Source organism: Mastigoproctus giganteus, chromosome 13, assembly GCF_048544385.1.
Source record: "Mastigoproctus giganteus isolate SK-2022 chromosome 13, ASM4854438v1, whole genome shotgun sequence".
NCBI classification, from domain to species: Eukaryota; Metazoa; Arthropoda; class Arachnida; order Uropygi; family Thelyphonidae; genus Mastigoproctus; species Mastigoproctus giganteus.
Window position 1 is genome coordinate 47019428 of NC_143587.1, and position 16794 is coordinate 47036221.

The 16794-nt window shown below is 35.8% G+C and overlaps 1 protein-coding gene across 11 annotated transcripts in view; it reads left to right on the forward strand.

Moving 5' to 3' along the window:
- trol (terribly reduced optic lobes) overlaps positions 1-16794 on the forward strand; it is a 1731230-nt gene that overhangs the window by 1132168 nt on the left and 582268 nt on the right. For all 11 annotated transcript variants that reach the window (XM_090387691.1, XM_090387694.1, XM_090387699.1 and 8 more), the window contains one exon: positions 14520-14759. In XM_090387691.1, coding sequence (XP_090243817.1) covers positions 14520-14759 — 240 coding nt within the window. The remainder of the gene's footprint in view (positions 1-14519; positions 14760-16794) is intronic.

Genomic DNA, 16794 nt, shown 5'->3' on the forward strand with positions numbered 1-16794 from the left:
TTTGCCACCTTCTTTAATATAGCCGGATAGATCCCATCCACCCCAAGTGCTTTTATGTTAACTTCAACAATTTCTCCTCTACTTTGCTCTCAGTTATTAGAAAATCATTAAGCACCCTGCTACAATTTGATAATCTTCTGGCATTTTCAAACCTTAATAACTCCTCTTAAAACAAGAAGTGAAACTTCTGTTCTTTTGCTCAGTGGGAGGTATATTAATGGCTGCATGTGACTACGTAGTGTACAAGTTCTGACTGAATAGTGATATTCATATAAATTCTGAGGTAGCACAAATTTCACCAATTTGCAGTTCATTTTCAAATATTTGAAATTTTTTGTGGAAAAATTTCTAGTACTTCTTGGTTTCATTAAAGATAAGAATGTAGATGAAGCAATAAATTTTTAGATATTTTGTAGTATTAGAGTTGTCAGTTTCAGTGTGCAAACTTACCAGACACTATTAAAGGTGAATGAATTGATGTAAAGTGGTCCTTTGTTGGGGAGCTGACAAGAAAGCTTGAAATATAAAAAGAATTTCCTAAGTATTACTTAAGATTTTAAGTTCTCCATAATAACACTGTGTGAGCAAATCTTCAGCCAGGTCAGAAAACAAAAATTGAATTAAGATCCTCTCTTTCTAGTGAAGCTTTACAAATACTCCTGTCAGCGAAGTCTTGATAGTAGGGCCATTGTTATGAAGAAAATTTTGAGTCAACATTTCTGAAGACTGAAATCATCAACATTATCTTTCTTTATGCAGTCAAAATCAATTGATGTCTAATAGAGTATTCAAAGACTGAAAATTTAGGTATGCTAAATGTTTAAAAAGCATATAATATACTGGTAAACAATCCTGTGGCTGTATTTTAATATAAAAGGTATATCTTTCCAGGGAAATTTAATTTCTACTGCTGTGTGGTCTTTCAAAAATTCCTGCTTTTTTTTTTAAAGTGTCCTGTTTTCTTCCTTTTGATTTTTTTTTTAGAAAGCACTCCTACTTTTTTGCAAAAACCTCCTGCTTTTTTGCCTGTCTGTGCTCAAAAATCTGTTTTTCTTCTGCTTACAATGATCATTAGTTTTTTGAAAGTCAAAAGTTGGCACATCACTTAGTCATTGCTGATATGGACTACAAGAAAGTTCCATGAAATGGGGCCATAACATTTGTGGCGAGGGAATCGGCTCTAATGGCAAGAATTTGTGTACAAAGCCCTAGCAGTGTGCTATTGTAGGTCACTGAAGTAAATATGACTGTTCAGATGTTAGTGGGAGAATGTATTCTGACAGTAAATAGAATTCAGTTACATTCAGGAATTTAAGTTGCTGAATATAATAATGCTTTAAGTAAATGAAGAGTAACATTTGGGAAATATGCATACGGGCTTGTAAAATACACAAAATAATTACTGTTTGTCAGTCAACTATGATTTGATCAACAGTTGAGTGTAGTGACTTCTCCTAGTGACTAGTGACCCCTCCCTCCATTGAGCAAGTAATGGGAAACTAACCTGCCGATGTGTTCATGCCATCACTTATTCAGATTTTCCTAACAGGAAAATCTGAATAAGTGAATTTGATAGGGAAGAAATGACTTATGAATACCTACAAAAATGGGTGGGCAGATTAAAAAGTACACCAGTTTGGGAAGAAATACCAAATATGTATAAAAATGTTATTGATATGGAATTTAAAATTGATAAGCTTATTATTTCTTTGTTTAAAAATTTTATTCTAGAAGAAGGGAGAGAGAGGAATGATGACTGGATTAAGAGACCTTGTAATGGTTGGTGGTTATGTTGTTTTTAACTAAAGCTTGTCTTTCAAGAGCAAAACTCAGAAATTGAAAAATCCTGCTTTTTTATTTACTGTTCTGGCACATAATGGAAATATTGAAAGAATATTTTTGAAAATTCGTGAATATTGTGAATATAACTGGCCACACCTCAGCTCTGCCATGCTGCTTTCAGATTCTCAAATTTTATTTTAGAAAAGTAATTCATTTAAAATGTTTTGTAATTTATAATCTACTATCAAATTACACTAAAAAACTATTTTCTTCGAAAATTTATTTTCCTGTAATATAATTTTAACATGCCACATTGATTAAGGTATGTGTTTAAAATGCTACCTTGTCCTGTCAGTCTTCATTGTTAAGATGGATATTGTTAAGATCTGAATGTAAAAACTGTTAATGCCAGTGTTATGTAAATTTTACATATAAAGAATTTCTTGGATTATATTATGACTGATAAAAGCCTTTAGCTCCTGGATTAATTTGTTCCAGTACTGCTTAATTATTTCTAAAATATATGAGTGGAATTATTTTATGATATATTAAACCATATTTCATCTTTTAAAACTGTTTTTGTTTCATTTTTAGAGCACATATAACTTGGCAAAATTCTCATTCTCTATTTTTTAATAGTATTTGCACAGCCAAATAATGCAACAGCTCACAGCCAAATAATACAACAAGAAACAGCTCATTTTTGTATTAGCCAAAAAAATAAAAATTAAATAATAATAAAACAAAATAGAATATCCATACTGTTCTCATTCTCCCCCCCCCTAATTCCAACTTTGCTTTAAATTTAGACAAACTCCTTGCCTCTACCACATTAGGAGGCAACTTTTAATTCCAATCTTCAATAACCAATGCTCATAGGTGAATTTCACAAGATCTGATCTTCTTTTATTCATTGAGATTTTATATCTGTGCTGTTTGTTTGTTATTTGGTTTTTAGGATCATTAGCAACTAAGGCCATATTGCTCTGGGGATATGTGGTGGTCATTCCCTGACCTTTCCACATCCTCCGTATTTTGTGGTCATGGGCTCGAACCCCGGTCTAATCAAGAAGCGTGTGCAACGCACTGCTGCTCCTGCCCACCTGGCTATGGAGGTGCCATATCTGTGCTGTGGACCCCTTCCTTGCTTCTTGTTTCACCTACAAGTAAGAACAGACCTTCCTTATTCATTTCACTCAACTTTTTTGAACTGTTGCTAGAAGTTCTATCTCTTTTTAGGTGTCTCCTCACCTGAATACAACATTCCATGGAGGTATAACCATCATCTTGTATAGATAGAGAGAGACAAGGACATTCTTTTCCCTACTAGCAAAGGTACTATAAATCATGGACAGGACATGTGTTTTCCTGGCTGCCTTTTTACACTACATGTAAAATTTCACATTAGGTTCAATCATAACACCTAAGTCTTTTTTTTTTTTTTTGGCTGAGCCACTTTTAGCTCATTTCTGCAAGTTGCAAGTCCTTGATTCATTATACATGAATTGACAATTTGCAACTGCACTGGTCCTAGTCTATAATTTATATAAATATTATTTCTCTCTCTTCCCCCCTCAGCTCATATGCAGAGTGTCCCCACAACTTTGTCATAATTTTTCAGGAGATTATTTCTTAGATCATTCTAATTGAAAAATCTTATATCAATATGGATCCAATTGTCATTGGTTACAGAGCTGTGTTTTCAAAATGTACCATACATCCATATGTGCACAGTGAATCCACAGTCTTAAACCCATCGATATGGGTTGGTTGTTGGAATTCTGCCATTTGTTGGTTGCTGCATATTCCCACATGCACTGCTAAATTTTATTCACTGAGGAGGCACAGTTTACTTGTGATGTAGCCAACACCAGAAACTCCCATTTATAGGCTCATGAGTAATCCACACTGAACAGTAGAATATGTAACTTCCAAATTCATTTTTGTGTGGACATGTGGTGTAATGTTCTTGGTGACCAGCTTCTTGGATGGTACGTCTTGACAGGTAACATTTGTGCCAGATTTTTGCAAAATGAACTGCCAACCCTCTTAGAGAATGTCCCTCTGCAAATACAATTACAGATGTAATACCAACATGGAGTCCCCCACATTAAGTAGGAATATCATGTAGTATCTACATGATTGAGGTGTATAAAGCCTTGAATGGTTTGAGCATGCTCAATGCCGATGGGATTCTTCCTCTTGCTCAGAATAATCACCTCTGAGGGCATAAATTCAAATTGAGAAAAGACAGATGTAGGATAGATGTGCAGAAGTTTGCCTTTAGCCAGCAGGTAGTTGATTGGTGGCACAGACTTCCATCCTTTGTTGTGGAAGTTGATAGCCTAAATAAATTTAAGGCTCAGCTGGACAAGTATTTCGAACGAACAGAGGGGTGAAATGGGAGTGGTTTTTTTTTTTTTTTTTTTTTTTTTTGCTGATGCTGCATAAGCTTGCTTTCTTGCATCATATGCCTATGCTAATGTCTTTAGTCTCCGGATCATACTGACACATCCAGAAGTTATTTGTCACCAACTGATTAAAAAAGTTCTCAGCATTCTCATTACACAAATCCTGCAGTTGGCGAGAACACTGCATTCGACATTGCTTCTGCAAAGGCGCCAGCAATCTTGGAACTCATCGTGTGAAGACCTTAGACATGAGCAGATGGTCATGTAAAATGCTGTGGGCAGACCCCTAACTAATTCCCACTGCATTTTTCATGAAATGAATCATCACGTCTGTCACTCAGTACCAGTTGCTCAACCTTTGCAACTGTCTCACTGTCTGTGGATGTTGATGGCCTTCCTTCTTTGTTCGTCACACACTTGTACAACCACATTGGAACTCCCATTTCCACTTTTTTAATCATAAAATGGACAATTCTGCCCATACACAGCTTTTATTTCTTCGTCAATTTCCTGAGCTTTCTTGCCCTGCAAATGCAGAAACTTGATCACTGCTCAATACTTCATTTTGTCAACCATCGCATCCTTCCTCAGATTCTGGACTTCACCTCTGGTGTACCTACAGGAATGAAATTTCATGTGTTAGTTGTTGAATACATATAGACAACTTTTATTAAAAACAACATCTTCCTACTGATGTTTTGTCTAGGTTAGGGTACAAACTTTTTGAAACCCCCTTGTGTGTGTGTGTGTGTGTGTGTGTGTGTGTGTGTGTGTGTGTGTGTGTGTGTGTGTGTGTGTGTGTGTGTGTGTGTGTGTTAATAATAAGATGATTGGGTTATAATGATATTTATATAGATGGTTTATAGACCAGGGAAACTGCTATACATGGCAGAAAGAACCCAATGACCATTATGTGGGGGTATAGGTAAGTAGAAAGTGATGAAGAGAATGTCAAGGTGGGGTATAGGTAAGTAGAAAGTGATGAAAAAAAAAAATGTCAACGGGATCAAAAGGTAACACAAGTCATTACATTACATGTTAGCTCAATGAAAATAATGGAGTCACTAGTTAAAGAAGTAATGCAGGACCATCTAAGAAGTACTTAATGCTGTAGATCCCATGATTTCAACGTCTTCATCAAAGGTCAACCATTGAAACCACAGGAAAGAGAGCAAGAAGTAAGGCCTCTGTTTCTGCCATCTAAAGCCTCTGTCAGAAACAGAGGCCTTACTTCTTGCTGACTTTCTCATGGTTTCTTCAGTTGACTCTTGACGAAGGCATTGAAATCATGGGATCTACAGCATTAAGTACTACGTTTCTTTTTATTTTATTTTTCATGTACCTTTTGGGTTTTCCCATAATTTTGATTTCCAGTTCTGTTAGTTCTTTCCCATTCACTTCATCACTTTCTACTTATATATATCTTGAAAGGCGTTTTAAAATTGCCTGGAACAAATCCAGGAGCATATTTTTAATTAATAATAAGAAAAACATGTTCCTATAACTGTCTTGAGATTTTTTTTCTGTGAAATTATATTAAACCTTAATCTTAAATGGTAAAACATTTTTATGTTTGAATTTGTCATAAAAATATGACTGTAAAACAAGCTTTAAACAGCAGTGTAAAACAAACATACCAACACAAATTTGAATATTGTTGTTCTGCTACATGAATCATATCAGTTATACAGATATACATAATTGGTATGATTAATGTAGCAGAACAACAGTGTGGCATTAAAACGGTGTCAATGGGATCAAAAGGTAACAAGTCATTACATTACATGTTAGCTCAATGAAAATAATGGAGTCACTAGTTGAAGTAATGCAGGACCATCTAGACAGGAATGAATACAATTATACTGCAGTCACAGCATGGATTTTTAAGCAGTGGTCTTGTCTGACTAATCTGGTTGGATACTAGTAACCAAGTAACTGTAGTAACCAAGTAACTGGAGATGCAAAAAAAAAATTATTTCTATATCATATTAGCATTAGTAATGGCAAATGATGCAAGAATGCTAGTTTATACAGGGTCAGCCAAAAAAAAAAAAAAAAAAAATGGCACATCCAATTTCACTTATTCATTCCCTCCAATAGTTTGTCTAGTTGAGCCTCTTGTGAGCACACACACACACACACACACACACACACACACACACACACACACACACACTCACACTCACTCACACAAGGGAGCACAACAACAGATGGAAGTTTGTTCCAGCAATCAACCATCCCCTGGATGAAAGCAAACTTCCACACAGCCATTCTCCAACTGTCCTTCCTCAGTTTGAATTTATGATGTGGGTGTGTGCTCAGCAAGAGAAAAAATCCCATGAGCATTGAGCTTGCTCCATCCATTCAAAGCCTTAAACACTTTATTCAGATCACTTCATAGGTGCCTAGTCTCCAGACACTGCAATTTGTAAAACTGAAGCTCTTTCTTTTTAAGAGCACCCTTTGTTCCCATCACCAATCCCGTTGCTGTTCTCTGCTCTCATTCCACCAGCTCTACACCCGTCTTAAAATGATCTGTATGCAGTACTCAAGATGTGGCCTGACCATTGCCTTATACAATTGGATAATTACCTCCTTATCCCTGCTAGCAAAATTCCTGTATATCATTAACAAAAGCCCATAAGCTGTCCTGGCAGCCTGTCTGCATTACTCTGAGAACTTCATATCTGACTGCACAATTACCCCAGGTCTTTTTCATTTTCCACTACCCTGAGTTGGTGCCTTACTCTGGGATTATTGCTACCCATATGCAGTACTTTGCTTTTGTCAGTATTAACTTTAATTGCAATTTTTCAGCCCATCTGCCTAATTTTTTGGATCCTGTTGTAGTAGCATACCATCATTCCTGTCGTTAACCACCTTGCCAATCTTTATATCATCTGCAAGCTTGGATATACTTGGATTTCAGGAAGGCTTTTGAGACTGTTGCAGATAAAAGGCTGTTATGCAAACTGGAGCAATATGGCATTATGGGCAAGTTACTACTACGGATAAATGGATGGTTGAGTGAAAGAAGACAGAGTTGTTATCAATGGGCACTGCTCTTTGTCAACTAATATTATTAGTGGAGTTTCCCAGGGTTTGTGCTAGGCCCATTATTGTTTTCAATGTTTATTAATAATATGGATGAAGCTATATCAGGTTTAATGTGTAAGTTTGTAGGTGATATAAAAGTTGGCAAGGTGGTTAAAGATATTAATCAGGGTGAGCTATTGCAACACAATCTAGGAAAATTATATCAATGGGTTGAGAAAATTTCAGTTGAAGTTTACATTGACAAATAAAAGGTACTGCATATGACTAACAGTAATCTCAGATTAACATACCAACTCTTTGGTACTAAACTCAAGGTAGTGGAAAACGAAAAAGACCTTGTGGTAATTGTGCAGTCACAAAGTTCTCTAAGCAGTGCAAAAATGCTGCAAGGACAGCTCATGTGGTTTTGTAAATGATATGCAGAAAAGTTTCTAGCAGAGATAAGAAGCTGATCGTCCCTTTGTACAAGGCCGTGGTTATTCTGCATCTTGTGACTACTATATATAGGTCTGGCAGCCTCACTTTAGTAGGATGTAGTTCTGTTGGAATGGGTGCAGAGAACGGCAACCAGATTGGTGAAGGGAACAAAGGGATGCTCTTATCAAGGAAGGCTTCATTCAGTTCTGCAAATTGCAGCATCTGGAAACTAGCACCTGCTGGGAGATGTGATTGAGGTGTTTAAGACTTGAATGGATTGAGTAAACTAAATATTGATGGAATTCTTCCTCTTAATGAGACTACACACATTGGTCATATCAAATTGGGGAAGGATGGGTAGGATAGATGTGTTGAAGTTTGTCTTCAGCCAGTAGGTGTCTGATTGATGGAACAAACTTCTATCTGTTGTCATTGAAGTGGGTGGTTTGAATAAATTCAAGGACGAACTAGACAAATTCTTGGATGAATGAATTGTATAGGGATTTTTTTTTTTTTTTTATGGTGCTCTGTAAACTTATTTTCTTGTTTCAAGTACCACTACTAATAATAATTAGAAAAATAAATACCTTTTCTTCTTGGTTTACATGGATCAAGAAGGGTGCAGAGGAGTTTTTGTTTTTTTTATGTTGGTTTGGGTAATTGAAAGTAATAATATAATAACAACTCCCTTGAGAAATTCTCTTAATCTCATCAATCCTAAGGAATCATCAAGATGAAGAGAAATAACTGTGGGCTAAGTAGGCAATGACCAAGTTGAACTCGATGGTTAAATAGATAAATCTAGTATAGATTACTACAACAAGTATTCTGTATTATTAGATGTATGTTCTGTAGCTTTTGAGATATCATTTTGAAAAACTGGCAAATAGCATTGCTTTGGGCATTTAACAGAAAAAAAGGGGGGGGAAGTGTAACAACATATATGGGCCCAGGAAGACAGTAAATTCCAATCAGGTAGCATGTTTAAGTAAGAACAACAATTGGGAAGGAAGTCTTTATTGATCCTGACATGCACATAAAATATATATAGTCTTATATAGTGCAGATATAAGGTTTAATTTCTGGTTACTTAGTGCTCCTGATGCAGTCTTTGAGCAATCTTTTAAAAATATGTAAATCAGGTAGTTACAATAAATTTATGCAGTGTTTGTGTTGTGGTTCGTCAGCATAGTGTATATTGTTCCTTTTTGGTTTGACTACTTATATCATTCAGTAATTATATTACATGTATATTGCCATTCATTTTAAACAAATTGCCTCTTTTGAATTCAATTACATATATAGCTCCTTAAACCTGTTTTTAATTAAATTTATCTAAAAAGTATAATTTTATTATTTACTAAATACTGTTACTTACTGCAGCTTCAATATACATGCAGTGCATAACCATTCTTTCATTTGTAATGAAAGTGCAAGTGCTAACTTTCTACAGATTCATCAAGCATTTCCTACATCACACTTCTGCTACTATTTCTTATTGTGAAGATTGCCATCAGTTTATATCAGTCTTGCATTGCTTCATAAAAAGTGATTTTGTAAGCAGTTAATTTGTAGTGTGACATGGAGGGGTTTTTTTTTTTTTACACCGCAATATGTGATGCTTGCATTTGTGGAAAACTTTGATTCTTCACAACATTCAAAATGCTTAGCATGCATAACATTTTGTATATATCTCTTCTGAATTTTTCATAAAAACTACTAGTTCTTATTGTGAAGTAATGTATTTCTTATTTTTTACTGTCTGTTATATCAGTCTTGCACTGCTTTGGAAAAAGTGATTTTGTAAGCAACTAATTTGTAGTGTGACTTGGGAAATTCATGGAGTTTTTTCCCTCCATAATATGTGATGATTGCATTTGTGGCAAACTTTGATTCTTCACAATGTACAAAATGCTTAGCATTATGCAGGAACAGTTTGTATATATCCTATCATCTGAATTTTTCATAAAATACTTTTTTTTTTTTAACAGTGCACATTGGTTATTATTAGTTGACCTTCTCAGCTATCACCACTTAAATTATACTCCTTACTACCATCCAGTGCATTTCATCCAGTAATTCTTGCATTATCCAGTAAACCTGCAAAAAAAAAAAAAAAATTCTGCATCTGATTAACTCGTGTTCGTCTTTGATAACATACAGATTTCTAGACAAGAATATATTACTTTACTTAGATTAACTTTTATTTCTTAGATGAAACATCAGGAGAGATTGCTTCTACAGGGATGGTATACACTTAAATAGAAAGGGTGCAAGAATATTTGCTGATGCTATCGAGGCAGTGTTAGGTGGGTCGGAAAACTGCTAGCTTGGGGGGAGATAAAGACCAATAGATTAACAGTAGCCACTGGCAGAGGTGAAAGAGATTCTTGCACTGATTCTATTAGAATGAGCAGAAGCCTGGAAAACAAGATGCATGGTATTTCAGAGACTGCTGGGAGCCATTGCAGTACAAGTAAACACATGGGTTGTGTTAGGGTAGCTAAGAATAGAAACAGGTGCAGGTATACTTGCGTGTACACCAATGCTAGGAGTTTAGTAAATAAATTTGATGAATTTGAGGTATTGCTCAAAACATCAAAGGCAGATATTGTTGGGATATCAGAGACGTGGTGTCACACAGATATAAGGGATGCAGAACTGCAATTTGGGGAGTACGTCTACAGAAAGGATAGACAGGATAGGAAGGGGGGAGGGGTTATGCTATTAGTTAAGAAACACATAAAAACCAAGGAAGTGAAGCCAGTCGACATCGCCGGACAGTGCAGTGTTGAGTCAGTTTGGTGTGACATAAGCATTGGGAGATCAAAATTGAGAGTAGGAGTGTGCTATAGGCCTAATGACTCTGATGAGTATAATAAGGAACTGTACAGGGAAATAGAGTGGGCCAGTAAATCAGAGTGTCTTATAATGGGAGATTTTAATTTCCCAGATATTGACTGGAATTTGGGGGCTGGTTACTCACACACTAGCAGGGCTTTTGTGGATTTATTGGATGATTGTTTTCTACATCAGCATGTTCGGGAGGCAACTAGAGGGAGTAATACTCTTGATTTGATTATCAGCAGTGATTCTTCATGCATTAAGAATCTGCAGATAAACGAACCACTAGGTGGCAGTGATCACAGTGTGCTGAAGTGGGATTTACTCAAAGAGGTAACTACCATTAGGGGTAAATGGAAGGGTTATTGCTTCCGTAAAGGCGACTACGATGGACTGAGACAGTATTTAAATTCTATACAGTGGGACCAACTGATGATGTTACCAACAGCAAATTCAAAATGGGAAGCATTCAAAGAACTTATCTTGGAAGCTACTAGGCTTTACATACCAACTAAGAAATATTGTTCAAGGTTTAGGCCAAAATGGATGTCAGATGAACTAATGAGGCATATGGCAGAGAAGAAAAATGCATGGGATACTTACAAATTAACACATGACACAGAAGCCTATGATAGACACAAGTTGATATGCAACCAAGTTACAAAGGAGGTTAGGCAGGCGAAGGCAGATTACGAGAAATCCTTGGCAAGGGATGCAAAGAAAAACAGCAAAGAGTTCTTTACTTATGTTAACTCTAGAAGGAAGGGGATGAATCAGATTGGTCCACTTGATATCGATGGGTCAACTGTTGATGATCCTGCTCAGGTAGCTAACAAACTAACTGAATATTTTGCATCGACATTCACACATGAGGAGTTATTCAGCGAGGGGAATGCCAGAGGTGTATTCAACTCTAGCAGTAAGCTACAGAATCTTGAAATAACTGGGAGTAAAGTGGAGGAGAAACTGTTGAAGATAAACACAAGAAAGGCACCCGTGGTGGATGGGATCTATCCAATTATATTAAAGGAGGCAGCAAAGGAAGTAAGCAAACCCTTAGCCATAATTATGAGAGCTTCCTTGGACTCAGGGGAGGTACCCATAGGCTGGAAATGTGCAAATGTGACCCCAATATACAAAGGAGGATCAAAGGCTGACACAAGTAATTATAGACCTGTGAGCTTAACTTCTGTTCCAGGAAAATTAATGGAGGCACTGGTTAAAGAAGCACTGCAGGATCATTTAGACAAGACTTCAGTTATAGCTCAGACACAGCATGGTTTTGTTAAGGGGAAGTCTTGCCTGACCAACTTGATTGGATATTATGATGCAGTCACAAAAGAACTGGATGCAGGGAATAACTTTGATATTATATACTTGGATCTTAGAAAGGCTTTTGATACTGTTGCACATGGAAGACTGCTACACAAATTGGAGCAGTGTGACATTGGAGGCAAATTGCTGCTATGGATAAAGGGGTGGTTGAGGGGGAGAAGACAGAGAGTGGTAATCAATGGACACTGCTCATCGTGGACTAATGTTATTAGTGGAGTCCCTCAGGGCTCAGTGTTGGGTCTATTATTGTTTTCTGTATTTATAAATGATATTGATGATGGTATATCAAGCTTAATGTCCAAGTTTGCAGATGATACAAAGGTTGGCAGGGTTGTCAAGGACACTACTGACACTATGCTGCTGCAACAGGATCTAGAAAGGTTGAGCAGATGGGCTGAGAGGTGGCAAATGAAGTTTAACATTGACAAATGTAAAGTACTACACATGGGAAACAGCAACCCCAGAGCAACGTATCAACTCTGTGGTACTACACTGACAGTGGTAGAGAATGAAAGGGACTTGGGGATGGTTGTGCAGGCAGATATGAAGTTCTCTGAGCAGTGCAGACGGGTTGCAAGAGTAGCTCATGGAGTATTGTCAATGATATACAGGAATTTTTCCAGCAGGGATAAGGAGGTGATTATTCCCTTGTATAAGGCAATTGTCAGGCCACACCTTGAGTACTGTTTACAGGTCTGGAGGCCTCATTTCAAGAAGGATGTAGAGCTGCTGGAACGAGTACAGAGAAGGGCAACAAGATTAGTGAATGGAACAAAGGGGTGCTCTTACGAAGAAAGGCTTAAGTTTTGCAAATTATAGTGTCTGGAGACTAGGCACCAGCGAGGTGATCTGATAGAGGTGTATAAAGCCTTGAATGGTTTAAGCATGCTCAATGCTGATGGGATTCTTCCTCTAGCTCAGAAAAATCACCTGAGAGGGCATAAATTCAAATTGAGGAAACACAGATGTAGGATAGATGTGAGGAAATTTGCCTTTAGCCAGCGGGTGGTTGGTTGGTGGAACAGACTTCCATCCCTTGTGGTGGAGGTTGATAGCCTAAATAAGTTTAAGGCTCAGCTGGACAGGTATTTGGAACGAACAGAGGGGTGAAGTGGAAGTGGGTTTTTTTTTTTTTTTGGCTGATGCTGCATAAGCTTGCTTTCTTGCATCAAATGCCTCTACTAATGCTAATGCTAAATTATACTCCTTACTACCATCCAGTGCAATTCATCCAGTAATTCTTGCATTATCCAGTAAACCTGCAAAAAAAAAAAAAAAAATTCTGCATCTGATTAACTCGTGTTCGTCTTTGATAACATACAGATTTCTAGACAAGAATATATTACTTTACTTAGATTAACTTTTATTTCTTAGATGAAACATCATCAATATCATTTCTTCTAAATCAAAATAATAATGATAATAAAACATTTCTTTTTCTCTTTTGTTCTCAATGTTTCTTTAATTCGGAGTAGCTCCTAACTCTGGAAAAATCTGAACTTATCCACTGAACCTCCAAAAATACTCGGATCTTTTCAAAAGAACAATGTGGAGTTTCTGCTATGTGCATTTTCTACAAGATATTTTCATGCACCCTGTTTTTTTTAACTGGTGTTTGTAAATAAACAAATAATCTTTATTGTATAACAAGATAGAATTTAACAGTACTGTTGTATGGCCTTCTTTTGGCCATGAAGAAGCCAACCCAATTTCATCTCTATCTCATTTATATGTGGATTTAAATAACCAATCATATATAATATCAGTGTAGATACACCATAGATAACTCTTGAAGAAAAACTATGATAGTAGTGTGAAAGGCATCATTTCATATTTTGCTCATCCTTCACAGTGAGTGCCCATGTATTGCACAACCTCGAATAAGTAATGCTTTGCTAATAGAGAAGACTATTGTTACTTATTCTCGGTTAGCACCACCACCCAGATGGCACCGTTTTCAAGGCTAGTTGGCTTTTCATCAGTGGGTGGGCAGGTACCCTGGTATTGCAAACATGACAACCCAGTTGTGAAGTTAATCACACAATATGAGAAATGCCAAAAGGTTTATGTGATAACATTTAAATAAACTAAATGCAACAAGGCATAATATTTTACGAGTTTAAGATTCTATATAATATAGGTATAGATACACCATAGATAACTCCTGAAGAAAAACTACAATAGTAGCGTGAAATGCATCACAGTAGTTTTTCTTCAAGAGTTATCTATGGTGTATCTACACTAATATTATATAGAATCTTAAAATATTATGCTTTGCTGCATTTAGTTTATTTAAATGACCAGTCGTGTATCTACTGAAATGATTTTTCCTTTTTCTCTATTTCTTTTCTCCAAAACAACATTTCTCCACGTGAATTTCTTGAAAATCAAATGTACAGATTTTCAAGTTTGGTGTAAAGTTCTCAACTCATTACTTGGATCACTAAAAATTAAAAAAAAACCTGCAGTAAAAATGAAATTGCAAATCTGGTTTCAAAACTTTGGCATGTCTTTACCAATTGTTACCTAGCTTAGTGTTGCAATTTATTTTAACTCAATTTTCATTCCATTTCCTTGAAATACTTTAATGGTCTATATTACATTATTATGATTCATCTGAAGTTCAAGAATTTATTAATTAAACTGGAGTTGCCGTTTTATATCACAATACAGACCAGCTGGCAGCGAGTGGATTCTAGAGGTCCGACATCAGCCACTCGTGAAGATTTCATGAAAGTTTTGGCAAATGTTGAAGCCCTATTGATCCGGGCATCATTTCACTCAAGAATGTTGCAGACAATGTTGCGAGATGTAGTAATGGATACAGCAGTGCCACAAAGTACAGGACAGGCTTTAAGTTTAGAAGTAGAGCAGTGTGTTTGTCCTCCAGGATATATTGGATTGTCTTGTGAGGTAAGTAATATATATGTATACATAGATATTTTTCCCATCTAATTTTCTAATAATTGCTATTCATTCCTATAAATGATATTAATTACTAATGATCAAAAGCAGTGTTATTTTCTTTTTTATCCTTTGCTAGAACAGCAGTCAGTAGAATTAAATAACTTTTCTTTGAGAATCAGTGCTATTTAAGAAAATTCACATTACTAAAATTACACATTTCCTAAAATGCAAATGTTAGATATTTATAAAATGTCGTAAACCAACACTAGTAGAATGTAATAGGAACAAAAAAAGCTTAATTGAAATTTCCGCACTTCTTGGAAATTATCACTTCAAATGATGCTATAGTCAGTTGTTACTTTCTCTCTTGATCATTAACAGCATATTTCATTTACTTTGACTAGATGAAACATAAACACTATTTTTTCAAGTCTGTTCTGTTCAGTATGTTAATTAAATAGAAATCAGAATGTACCTTTATTTTAATGAAGTCATTTAATTAGGATATAAACAGTCAATTTATAAATAGTTAACATTTTATGTTTCCAAGTATACATCCTTTGACATGAAGAAGGGCTCCATAGAGCATCTGAAATTTAGACTATTAAAATTTTTTTTAGGTAAATTGCAAGTATTACATCAAGGGCTATGTACATAGTAGTATGTTTTGAATAAACCTAAAATTTGTTACTAACACATGGATTAGGTGTCTCCTCATTTAAAATACTTCCAAAGCTCCCATGTAATGTCCTTCAGTAATTATTTTAGTATTTTTTTTTGTTTTTTATTATGAAACCTGCAAACAAAAAAGGTATTTGAACTGCTATAGTACTTATTACTGTGTATGGGTCGAAGGTTGAGAAGAGGAAGATACTTGACATTAGATTTGAATTTCTGTAGATTGTAATTTTTTGAAAATACATGTGGAGGAAGGTTTTTCTAGAAAACAAAAGTAGAAGGGATAAATGAGGAAGAGGAAAACTTGACTCTGTGAGTTTGGAGGTGGATAGTAAATGTATGTTGACTGGTTGCTGCACACATTTGGGCTGGTTTCGAACGAACAGTGCCCATGGAAGTATCCATTGAAAAGGTATGCAGCAGAAACTTGAACAGTTACAAGATAGAGAGGAGAGACTTTGTAAGAGATGGGTTATTGATTAACCTGACCACCCTCTTTTGAATGAAGGCTAGAAACTAAAGAGATTTTGGGGACCCCACCCCAAATGTGGGAACAATATTTTATGGTAGAGCATATTTGAGATTTGTAGAGTGAGTAGTTGTTTAGAATAAAAGTAATGCCAAGTACAAAAAAAGAACTTTTTTTTTTTTTTTGCAGAGGAAGCAATATTTGTAATGTGCTATGACAAGAGGATTAGTCAGTATCCTCAAAGATAAGCATAAAAGCAGTAGACTCCTTTTTGCAAGAAATAAGACAGTTTTCTTTGTCCCACTGAAGAACTGCCTGGAGATCAGTAAGGATGTGGTGTGGTGGAGGATATTTAAGATATTGCATGATAAGGTTTCTCAAATTGGAAGTTGGTATGTAAAGTGTATGCTCATATTCTTTGTTTTCTCAAACTTGCTCTTAGATTTAATGCAGAACAAAAAATATGCACATCTTGAGGTTCACCATTGGTTTATCCCCCATTATTCGGGGTCTAATATATGTAAATAAGCATAATATATGTTGAAAGACAATTTCATCAAATAAATGAGTGACCGTTTATTAATCCTATTAATCCTAAGGTCAGAAACTTTTACAAGTGGCTTTAATGTTTTCCTTAGGTTATCTGTTCAAAAGAAAGCAACTAGAATAACAGGAGCAAAAAAAACTTGCCTCATATAGGAGAGTCATTCAAGCCAAAGAATTACCAATTTTACAAGAACTTTCAGTTAGTTACTGGCAAGAATTAATGATTCTTCTGATGATTGAAATCACTCAAGTTCATCTCCATTTTCTATTTTAATCTAAGCAAACACCTTGCTAAATTGTCTCACAGTAAGAACTTCTGTAGAACAGTTGATTAGCTACACAGTAATG